Source organism: Lycorma delicatula, chromosome 4, assembly GCF_047948215.1.
Source record: "Lycorma delicatula isolate Av1 chromosome 4, ASM4794821v1, whole genome shotgun sequence".
Classification (NCBI taxonomy): domain Eukaryota; kingdom Metazoa; phylum Arthropoda; class Insecta; order Hemiptera; family Fulgoridae; genus Lycorma; species Lycorma delicatula.
In genome coordinates this window covers 177,830,811-177,843,740 of record NC_134458.1, presented here as the reverse complement: position 1 = coordinate 177,843,740, position 12,930 = coordinate 177,830,811, and the positions used below count along the sequence as shown (strand labels likewise).

The 12,930-nt window shown below is 31.7% G+C and overlaps 1 protein-coding gene across 4 annotated transcripts in view; it reads right to left on the bottom strand.

The window, feature by feature from the left end:
- HPS4 (Hermansky-Pudlak syndrome 4 protein) overlaps nucleotides 1-12,930 on the bottom strand; it is a 122,852-nt gene that overhangs the window by 36,643 nt on the left and 73,279 nt on the right. For all 4 annotated transcript variants that reach the window (XM_075364760.1, XM_075364761.1, XM_075364762.1 and 1 more), the window contains 2 exons: nucleotides 11,619-12,028; nucleotides 8,898-9,127 (listed from right to left, as the gene is read on the bottom strand). In XM_075364760.1, the coding sequence (XP_075220875.1) occupies nucleotides 8,898-9,127; nucleotides 11,619-12,028 (640 nt within the window). The remainder of the gene's footprint in view (nucleotides 1-8,897; nucleotides 9,128-11,618; nucleotides 12,029-12,930) is intronic.

Genomic DNA, 12,930 nt, shown 5'->3' with positions numbered 1-12,930 from the left:
GTTAAATGAAGACCAAGCTGCACTTTCTACATTATTTAACATTGAGTTAAATACATCATCTTTAACCAACTCTCTTATTTGAGGACCAACAAATATTCCTTCTTTAAATGTTTCCTTCAATTACATTCGAAAATTTCTGCCTGATGTACAAAAATCCAGGACTATCCTTCTTCACTGCTTTTACAAAATTTTTCATTAGTCCTAGCTTGATGTGGTGAGAGAGTAAAGATATTTTTTGGGTTCAACTAAAGGATCATGAGTAATACTTTTCCCATATGCAGTTAAGTTGTCTTATTTCTTCAACTCTTTGGGAACATAATTTTTATCCCTAGCTTGGTCGTCCCATTCGCAAAGAAAACACATGTACTTAGTATAGCCGATATGCATCCCTAACAAAATAGCTATAACTTTCAAATCACCACATATGTTCCAGCTATGTTTTTTATAATTTATTTTTTCAAGAACATTTTTCATCACATTATATGTCTCTTTCAAATTAGTACCATAAGTGATTGGTATCGAAGGATATTTGTTACCATTGTATAGTAGAACCACTTTTAGACTATACTTGGACAAATCTATGAAAAGGCGCCAGTCCTCAGGTTTATGAACTTGTCAAGTGCTCATCAATATTAGTGTCATAAGCTCATCAATATTTGTGCAATAAACCAAATTATTTTCATCAATAATGTACTGAGAAAGTTCTTTTTGTCAGCTTCGAAAGCCCAAAATTTTTTGTGTTTTTTTTTTTTAAGTAAATTCCAACCTTGCAGTCTTGATACTAACAGTTCAGCTTGATTTTTTTATAAATTTTAAATTCCTAACAAAGTTATTTAATTCACCTTGTGATATAAGATGTGGCTTATTGGAAGATAGTTAAAAATCAAAATCATTATTGTCTTCTTCAGTATTGCCTGATTCTTCATCACTGCTTTTGAAACATACATTCACAGGTGGCTCAGGAACGAGAATAATTTCACTGTGAGGCACAGGCCTGATTGCAGATTGCAGTGAAGGATATTTTACAGTATGTTTAGATTTTTTAGAAATTCCAGACACATGTGTTAAACAAAATCAACAACTATCATTACATGATCCTTTGGTTCATGCCAAACCATAGGTATACCAAATGGCAAAGCCTTCCATGTACCTTACAGCCATCCTCTTAAATAAACAGAACAATTAGTGCATACTATATGAGGACCCCACATCTTATCCTATTAAAATAGGTAATTTTACACTCAAAGAACAAATGATATGCTTTTTTAATTAAAGGTGTAATGTTTTTTTCTATTTGATCTACACTAAATTCACCACATACATAACAAAAGGCATCCACATCATTTACACAGTTTCGAGGCATTATGACACTGCACTGATAACAAACTTAAGACAGCAATAAGACTGAACAAAGTTAATTCATTTCTAAATCCAGTGCTTAATACAAACAATGCAGCTGTGTTTTCAGCTACATATTTTGACCTGCACAGACATGATTATTCTTGTCCAAGAAGGCTCACTCTTCAGTATTAGATATGATGTCATAATATGTGACTATGATATGATTTAATTCTTTGTTTATTACTTTTAATTTTTAGCTTACAAATTACGTTAACAAAATTAAAACAATAAAAAATGAGCTAACAGAATACAATACAAAAGCTTAAAATGCTAACTATACATTCAAAAATGAAAAAAAAATCCTTTAATTAAAATTAAAAAATTTTTCAAAAATGGTGGGTGACAGTAAGATTCTGAGTTCATATTCGTTTTCAGCATAAAAAAACAAATTAGAATCATGTAACGCATGTTAGGAAACAAAAATTATGTTTATCAGTGTTATTCTTATTGACCATGATGTATATATAAACAAAAAACTGCAAAGGCCTATATAATTATTAAGTAGTTCTATCAAGTATTTTCAGTACATCATGAACATGATCTATAAATACAAGGGATTAATAAAATCTGAAAAAAAAAAAATAATAAATGTTCATAATTATAGAATTTGTCAGTGTGTCAGAGAATGATAACATTTTAAGTGTAACTCACAATCAGTCTATACTGAACTGCATAACTCCATGAGTTAACTGTTCAGTTTTTCATTTTCAGATAAATTTTTTTAAAGCAAAATTAACTGGAAAGAAGGCTTTAGAAACAAACTGAAATCTGAAAAGATATTAAACATTTATAAAGGTATGGAATTTAGGGGAAATTTTGATAGTCAGCATAAGAATTTTAAGGAACAGACAAAAAAGCAAAATTATTTATTTTTAAACAATAAAATAATAAAAAAATGTTATTATGTAATAAAAAAAATACTGACTCATTATATGAGATACAAAATATTAATAAAATTTAACTTCAACCAAATAAAGAACTATACAAAAAAAACCAGGTGGATGAATGAAATATACAAAAAGTAGCCCAACACCATACTAATAATTTCAAACATAAAATTTAAAATTGAAATTATAATTTATTTTTAAACTACAATAAATTAACTAAATGATTATTAATTACTCAATCAATTTTCATAAAACCTGCATCACAAAAAAATAAGGCTTGGAATAAATACACCTAATTCTCAACTATATCCCAATCAAACACCAACAAAATAACAGATTTACATCTGTTAATTTTTAATTGGTTATAACTTATTGATCGTTGCAGCATATTTCTCACTGGCCTATATTTCTTGACTTGAAAATAAAGGAAATGCACACCACAACTAAATCAGACTGTAAGCCAACTTTTTCAATTTGTTTCATATTATATTAAAAAAAGAATACAAAAGACATACAATTTTTATAAAACAAAATCCAAAAATCCATAAAATGTTTTAGTAATATTTAAACATTAAATACTTAATACCATTGAAACTGTAGGGGCTAGTCTGAACATTTGAAGGCTAGTTTGATTTATCCACTATTATAAAATATCTAGAAACCATTAGAGAAGTGTCATTGTCCTATAGTTATAACGTACTAACTGGGGAATAAAATGTAAGATGAAGCTTACCACAATGTATGCTTATATTACAATTAGTAAGCCAACGATGAAATAGTTAACAGCAAGCACAAGACCTGTAATGTACGCAAATTACATACTGATCAGAATACATATCAATGGAAGAATTAAAATGAGCAATGGAAAAAAGTGATTTTATAGCAAAACGTATCTCCAGAGTAAAGTAGAGAATACAGGAGGCTGAGAAAAGAAGGTAGAAAACTAATTTTTGCACTAATGTAAAGACCATAGTGTGCCTTTGTCAAAATTCCTAATGATGTCAAGAGACATTAGCCCTCCTATTTCAAAAAAAAATTAAAAGTATTGATGTCATCTCTATATCCTGCAATTGAAATCATGTCATAGCATGTTTTGTTACTATAGATGTTTTTGATCAGTATGTTTTGAAGTGGAATGTTAAATACTGTCACTGTCAATTAAATTAAAAATGCAGTGATTGACCTTTACTGAAAGTTTTGATAATATTACTCCTATTGAAATTCATCATTACTCACAAGTTTTTTTTTTTTTTTGGGGGGGGTGATTAGGATGCCTGGTTTCACCTGAAAGGCACTTCAATCATTAGGCTTGTTTGTAGCTACTGGAATGAAACAGTCCCCAGTCAGTCCAGCCTACAATCAAATATTAAGGATGCGCTACTAGTTCTTTTAGATCATGGCAGTCTCAGCATGGAAGGCATAGAAAGTCAGATCAGAATCCTCTTAACTAATAATGGGAAACAAGAAATCAAGAAAGAGGAAATTAAGTGGGTTGTGAGAAAATATAATCCATTTATCAGAGTAGCTGCAGATGTTTATTAAAATTGACAAAACTGTAGCAAAGTGAATTAATGAGTAATAATTTTTCTTGAACTGAGTAATTGAAATGAGTAATGAATTTTCTTGAACAGATTCAAAAAATTAAAATGCAAGTTGATGAAGAGATTAAGTAATACCATTGCATTCTGACAGATACATCATAAGAAACAGGCTAAAAAATGAAAGTTAGTCATGTTATTAACTTGATCTCAATAAGAATTGGGTTTAACGTGTAAATGTGTATGTTGGAGGATAACAAAACAATTTTGAATTGGGTTTCATGAAAAAGAGAACAAATCCTTTTTAAATATTATGACAGATGATTCAAAGTTAGTTGCACTATGGTAACCTTAAAAAAAAGCAGAGCATGTAACATTAACACAAATTATACCTCAGGTGAAAAAAATTCAAATTGCCAGCCTTAGTCAATTCAACACATGATGAAGTAAACAGTACAGTCATGGATCAAGAATAGACACTTGAATTTTTCATTGATGGCATGCAAAAAAATTGTTACATACTGGGAGGAAATACGTACAAGGCATGTTTTTTAAGTTAGTACTATTTTGATATAAAAAGTAATAAGCAATTTTTTTTATCTATATTCACCTGAAAACCTGAATTAATTTCCACCTACATTAAGGCACTTGTACCATGTGATCAGCTTCTGTAATCCAGCAGCTTCATAGAAATCTGCTGCCTCAGAAGATAGACATTCCTGAATAGCTGTTTTGACATCATTGTCATAGTGCTGACCACCAAGCTGCTGCTTTAAATGCAAGAACAAGTAGAAAACTTGCATTTAAAGCTGCTTGCTTTAAATGCAAGTAGTAGTAGTCACTGGGCACCAGATCATCAGGACTATATGGTAGATGATCAACTTGTTCCCAGCCAAATGATGCAATGAGATCTTGAGCGTGATAAGCCACATGTGACCAAGCATTTACATGAAACAGCACGAATCCCATACTGAGTATCCCATGCCTTCTGTTCTGGATTGCGTGATACAGTTTAGTCAAGGTCTCACATATGTCTCTGCATTTATCGTTCACCCCAAGGCAAAAAATCAACAAGCAAAGGCCACCTGTCTATCGCAAAATATAGTGATTTTCCAGGCTGACATTGTTTGCTTGTACCTCACTTTCTTGGGAGATGTTGAGTGTCTCCATTCCATGAAATGACCTTTATTTTAGTCCAACTCGGTGTGCAATTTTGGTACTGAGCATGAAAATAACTTCTGATAATATAAGTGGACGTACACAATTTCATAGAAAACAATTCATGAAATTAAAGGAAATTCATTTACATAGTAAAAATGAGTAAACCATCTACTATCACAGACTTTAAACTCTTGACACCAGGTAATCAGTAATGACAGATGGCTATCAATAAGTTTGTGTACAGCCCTCTTTAAATGCCCTAATCCATTTTCTCATCATTCCATTGAACATCGCGTTATTCTTGTACACTTCACTAATCTATCAATGAAATTCGGTTGCTTTCGTACCTTTTGTATTTAAAAACAAATTACAGCATGTATTTCACAACTGGCAGCACTATCCACAGTCACAGGCATTTTAAACACACACAGGAAACTGTAAATAAAGAGTAACAATCATAGGTGTCTATAGATTGCCAATCTATAGGTGTCTATAGCAAGCCAACAGATGTAGTTACTCAGTGCATATGTGCGAAACAGCAATAGCTTTGCTGCAGTCAACATATATCAAAATGGTACTTACTTAAAAACACACCTCGAATTAAATTAATTAATGGCTAAATCAAAGTAAGAAGAATATAGTAGATTTTTTATAAATAAATTATCCTTTTTTAATACCTCTTACCACTTTTTTGTTTTTTATAATTTAAAAACTGAATTAGGATTAATTAAACTTTTTTTTAAATTTTAGTTTATCCTCTTCTACCTTATTACCATGTTATCATACAAGGTGTGGCTATTAAATAACAAGACTAATGCTGCTATAGAAGAACTGCGCATGCACCAAATTCATATGACCAACAGCTAGCTGTGTAGTGTGAAGCCTTCTTTTTCAATTGTTGCCAATCCAGTTTCTATAGACATATTAGTCTGGCTGTGGCCTTCGTTTGGATAATGACTGCTTTTTTTTTGTTTTGCCAAAAGAATGATAAATGTTTTATTAGAGCACAGAACTGTCATGAAATTCATATGAAACTTGGAAAAATTGCTACTGAAACTTATCTTTTATTAAAAAAAAGTACAGGGTCATTCTTGGGAACCGGATGTTTTTAAAATGATCATAAAAAATTGAATATTTACTTTAAAAAAATTTTATTGGTACTGAAACACTTGTTAAATCAAAGCATTTGTTACTTACACTCATGAACAAAAAATTATGTCCAGCAAGTGATGTCCATTTTGGGCAATACATTGTTGTAGCCTTTCACGGTAACTGGCCTCAATTCTTTGCAGCATGTCTACATCAATCTGGGTGACGTGATGACGAATTGCGATCTTTAGGTCCTCCAATGTACGCGGTTTATTGCCGTACACATGCGATTTCAGAAACCCCGACAGAAAAAAATCACAACTACTCAAGTAGGGTGACCAAGGGGGGCAAGGAATGTCGCCGAATCTGGAAATGATCCGTCCCAGAAACAAGTTACGGAGAACAGCCATCGTTGCCCTCGCTGTGTGCGCTGTAGCTCCATCCTGCTGGAATAACACATTTTGAAAATCGATTCCCCGGTTTCGTAACTCAGGGATGAAAAACGTATTCAACATCGCAATGTAACGATCAGCTGTTACAGTTACGGCAGCGTCATTTTCTTCAAAAAAATATGGTCCAATAACACTGACCTTTCCCATCGCACATCAGACAGTTACCTTTGGGCTATGAAGTGGTTACCTTTGGGCTATGAAGCTGATGTGGGTTTCTTTCTGCCCAATTCCGGCAATTCTGTTTGTTGGCGAAGCCATTCAGATGAAAATGGGCTTCGTCACTCATTAACAATAACAAATTTTCATTTTCTTCAAAAATGGTAAGCATTTGTCGACAAAATTGTAATTTGCTGCAAGAAATCTTGCTCGTTTAACTGCTGCACGACGGCTATCTTGTAAGGATGGAAATGCAGGTCTGTATGCAGAATTTGTCTTACCGTACTTGTGCTCATTTGAAGCGCTGCTGAATGGCTCTGAATAGAGCAGCGTGGGCTTCTGACAATGGCTTCCCTTACTCGTTCGAAGTTCTCCGGAGTGCTAGCAGTTCGTCGGGGACCCGGTGGTTTTTTCTTCAATATTGAACCACTTGTTCGAAGGTTGTTTACCCATCACAATATTGTGTTACGAGAAGGGACACTTGCATTACGATGGATATTAAACTGACGGCGGAAATCTTGTTGAACAACAGTTACGGATTCGTCATTTCGCACAAAACTGTCATATGCGTACAGGCGTTGGTCTAGCGTCCACGGCTCCATCTCAACAACTAAAATGTAAATGCTATGAACAAAGGAAACGTCAGACACCAGCCATGTGCCCCTCCCACCACGAACGCCCGAGTACAACCCACTTAAAAATCATCCGGTTCCCGTGAATGTCCCTGTATATGGTAATGAATGTTTATCACGTGCATGGGTTTTTGAGTGGTTTAAGTATTTCCAAGATGGCCAAGAAGACGTTGAAGATGATGTTCACCTGGGTTGCCCTTCCATGTCAAAAACAGATAAAAATATTGAAAAAATTGATAATCTGATCCAATCTTATCATCAGTTAACTATTCTTGTTTTTATTCAAGGTCCTTGCTCAACTCCATGAAAAAATAAGAAAAAAACGACCTGAATTGTGGAAGAACAACTCATGAGAACAGTCCTGACAGGTCTTCATTAGGGCAATGCACCAGCTCACACTGCATTGTCTGTCAAGAATTTTATAGCCAAGTATAACATCCCAGTGTTAGACCATCTACCTTATTCGCCTGACCTGGCACCATGTGACTTTTATCTGTTCCCCAAGGTCAAATCTGCATTAAAAGGAACAAGATTTCAGATCATTGAAGCTGTGAAAGAAAGAGCGGCAGGTGTCATTGAAAGAACTCAAAGAAGAAGACTTCTAGCACTGTTTCAAACAATGGAAAATTCACATAGAGCATTGTAGGGATAGAGGCAAGGTGTATATTGAAAGGCATAATAACTAAATATGTATAAATTTAAAATAAAATATTTTACAGCATTAGTCTTTATTTAAAAGCCACACCTCATAGATTATGAGGAGTTAACTGTATTAATATTAGTAAAAAAATATATATAATAATCTAATAGTATTCTAGTATTTACAAATAAACTAGTCATATTATATAATTTTATTTACCTATCTTAATGAGTTAATTCTCTATAATCAACCAAATTAATTCAAGTTATCTATTACACTTACTAAATCATCTTTAACAAATAAGCTGTCGCTACAACATATTAAATAATAATGTTTTCAAATAAAATTATTGTTAATAAAAAAATTAAAATGATATATGACTAACAAATTAGTGTCTATGTGATAAAAATTCATTAAATATCTGATCTGTGCACTTGTTAGTTTTTAAACCAATTTTTTTAATGGACCGTTATTTTACTTTTAATTTGATGTAAAACAGCAATATTTAACATTATTTCTGGATAAATGGAATAAGTAAGTTTCACTATTTATATTTTACTGTAGAAAAAAGTTCCACCATTTTAACTTATCTAACAACTACAGTGTATAAACTAACCGACTGCTAAACAAAGCAAAAAAACTATACATAAGCTGTGCTGTGATTAGTTGATTTATTTATAAATTAGATAGATACAAAGTATTATTTCCGGATGGGAAATGAATAGGATCTGATTATCATTTAGTACGTAAATGAAATGCGGTGCACAAATGAGGCTTATGCTCCGACCACAATATTTAATACAGCGCTTGAGTGTAAACGTCAGTATTAAAGAAAACACATCTAAAAAATAGTGTATTTGATCCGTTTTAATATGCGGTGAATGCATATTAAAAATCATTAAAATAGTTTAAAAAATTACATCATAAAAATTTCCACTCACATTTATTCGTTTTCTTAATAAATAACGCATCAAAATGCCTGTAGTGATCTGTCAGTCTATCATGATATAATGATTTTGAGGCAGGCAATCCATTGGAACGGAATAATGGATTAACTGGATCGGAAATACTGTTATAATATGGCCTAATTAATTCACATGAATTGTGTGATGTAGAATCTTCTCTATTACACCACTCATCTTTAACTTGAGGGAGCCCTAAACTATAATATCTAGAAAACACAAAAAAATAAATAATAGTTAATTATATAAAATACATTACACACAAAAAATACATATAAAATACAACACAACTTCAATAAAATAAAAATTACAAAAATCATTTAGTCTTAAACTCTTTTATCAAGGCAAGCTAATATTAAGTAGAGTACATTTATAGCAAGTGGTACAACACTGATGTACTTGTAAGTATTACGTTGATCTTAACTCTTTATTATTTAATTTTTTAATATCATGAATTATTAACATGCTGTTTTCATTCACTAAAAGAGTGAGAATAGATTAATCTTTACAAGTACTTAATCAAGCATGAAATAAATAAATTATTAATAGAAAAAAATTAATATTAACTTTATTTTTAATAATTATATAAATCATAAGAACATGCATGACTATAATCACTTAAAAAACAAGAGGTTGTTACTTAATTTACTAAAAAAAAAGTTATTGATAGATAGCAAAAGAAAAGCTTTTTTTTGTCTATTCACTTGATCTTCTATAAGTGTACATACAATGACTGATCAGAAAATAATCAAATTTTATTTTTTTAATCTTTATTATTAATTTTACAGATTATTGGTCCTTGTCCCCTTCAAAGTACTCTCCTCCATTATTCAGATATTTTTACCAGTAGTGTTTCCACTTCTGGATAGCTTCATTTGAAATGGCCTTTAAGGTCTGTGATGAATTTCCTTTAATGTCATCAATAGTCTCAAAACGGCATCCTTTTATCACTGATTTTAATTTCAGAAATAAGAAAAAAATCTCAAGGAGCCAGGTCTGGTGAGTAGGGAGGCTGAAAAAGGACAGTCATCTGATTTTTGGCACAAAACTGATGAACTGACCGAGCTGAGTGTGCAGGTGCATTGTCACTGTGAAGGAACCATGAGTTGTCTCACCACAACTCTGGTCTCTTTTTGCGGATTTTTTCACATAACTATTGTAAAATGCCTTGATCGTATGTATGGTTTACCATTTTACTTTGAGGCACAATTCAAAATGCACAATTCCATTAAAATTGAAAAAAAAACAGCAAACATTACTTTGACATTCGATCGAGAATGATGTGCTTTCTTGGGGCGTGGAGATCCTTTGTCAATCCATTATGATGACTGAACTTTTGTCTCAAACCAAAACCCAGCTTTCATTTCCCATTATGATCCTTTGCATAAATGTTTCATTGTCCTTGACTTGTTCAAGAAGTTGCCAACAAACGCCCACTCGATGTTCTTTCTGCTGCTTGGACATCAAACAAGAAACAAACTTTGCTGCAACTTGATGCATGATCAATTTTTTGGTCAAAATGTCATGGCATGATCCGATTGAGATGCTAACCTCTTCTGCAAGTTCTCTGGCAGTCAATTAGCAATTTGAATGCCCCAGAACATTAATTTTCTGAACGTGGGTGTCATCAGTTAAGTCAAAGGCCTTCCTGGTCGAGGGTCATCTTCAATTGACTGACGAACACTTTTAAATCCTGAAAACCATTTATAACATTGTGTACAACCAAGAACATCATCTCCGTAAGCTTGTTTCAAAAGTTTAAATTTTTCTGTGAAAGTTTTCCCCAGTTTCACGTAAAATTTTATGTTGTATCATTGCACCTGAAAATCGCACATTACAAAAATTGCTACTAACACTTAAACACGTTGCACTCAAATAACAATAACACGAACACTAAACAAGATATCAACAATCCAAGAAAATTTGGTTACAGAGGAGGTTATGCTGAACACAATGCTGCCAACCACACAGCACTAAATATTTCTATAAGCATGTAATTAAAAATGTTTGGTTATTTTCTTAATAGACCTAGTATTTTATACCTTCCTTCTTACAATGCTTTGCATTCCAAAGTTTCTTAATCATTTAATTTCTACTGTACTTTGAATACAAACACTTTTTAATATGAAGTTTTCACCCATATACCTTTTAATTTAAATGCAGTTTTATGGATAATTACTATTTTAATAATACCTCATTTTTAAGTTTCCTGACTCAATTAGTGAATCTCTCTGTAATATTGATCTCAACATTTTAATACAAGATTTTTGTTACTGTGTTGTGAACTGTGTATTTATAATTTGGCATTTTTACATTACCTTTTACATTAATCATAATTACTCATTTTATCAAATTAATTTCAGTCATAATTAAGATAATTAATAAACTTTCATAAACATAACAATAATTTTTCAGGAAAATTGGCATTAAAAAAACAACAATCTCTTCAAAAAAATAACCATTTTTTTAAATCAGTTTTTTTGAGGAAAAACAAAAAGGTTTGAAACTAGGAAAAAAACTGGTAAGAAATTATGTATAATTAACAAAATATAATTTCATTATCAATAAACATTAATGAAACAGCCTCAAAATCTAAATTATTACTTTCATCTGTAATTAATATTATATAAGTAAACATAATGATAGCAAAGAAACGCTTAATCTAAAACCAAAACGTAAATTTAAAAATAAACAACATACCTAATTGGCATAAGATTAAAAGTTCCACCAATTCTATTCGGTATATTATCAGTAGTTAAATTAGGAAATAATCTATCATTTATTTCTGGTATAACAAAACTGGCTGGCGTCATGGACTGTAACCTAGATATCCATCGTGCATGCATTGCATCCCTTACTACATCTGGAACTGCTTTTGAATCTATATTTGTTGATGTTGCTGCTGACTGAATACTTGGATATTTCTGTGTAGTTTTCATTTGAAAATCAATGTTATTCTTTCCTCCCCCTCCACCATCGCCACCACCACCATCGCCACCTCCACCACCACCATCATCATCTTCTTCTTCGAGTACAGTAAAAATCCTTGACATATCACGTTTCATTGACATACTTGTAGGTAAAATTGGTGTTGGTTGTGTTTGATTTTGCTACAAAAAAGGAAAATATGGATTTTTTTAAAACTAAATACTAGTAAAATATTCTTAAAAGAATTAACCTCTAATAACATGTCACAATTACATCTCTTGAACTTAACTGAACAAAATCATTTCTATAATATTGATATTTATAACTATTATCAGTTAAAATTAATCTGAAACCATCTATTTATTAATTTATCATTAATGTGGACAGACACTCATCCTGATATATTAATAACAGTTGGCATTAATGTCATTTTAAACCATAGTTAACTAACACTTCTGAGCAGAAGTCATTTTTTTTTTAATTTTTTAAGAAAAACACAAAAAAATTATAGTAAGAAACTATTTTTGTACTCATTTTCTGTTTCTTGTGAATGGTGGCAAGAATATCTAGGGATAATTGTAAAGTTCAGCTGTGAACATCAATTTCATGGGATAACTTAACCCTTTCTTTTAGGTAGATTTCATAAGAAAGCGACCTATTGTAAAGGGTACCATAATTCGACTTCTGGAAAATTTCAACATATCTTTATGTTTCACATCCCCCAGACCCCCAAAACCAATGTCAGCTCAAAAGTTTATATATGCTATATAAACTTATATAAAGGTTTATATACATTTCACTTTCTTGTGGACATGATAAACTGCCGTAATTTTGCGCCAATCACTTTCAAATTGTTCCTTAAAAATAACTTGTCCCAAAATCTTGATCAAGTTCATTAATGACCAAAATCATACCACGGGAGTGGAAATGGGGGAGGGGGCTTTTCGAAAAAACAAAATATAACTATAACTTTCTTATTAAGTAAAATATCAAATTCATTTAAAGTTCCTACTATTTTTTGGATAAGGACCTAAAACTTACCTAAGTAAATTTTTTTTTATATCACCAACCATTGGCCCAGGGG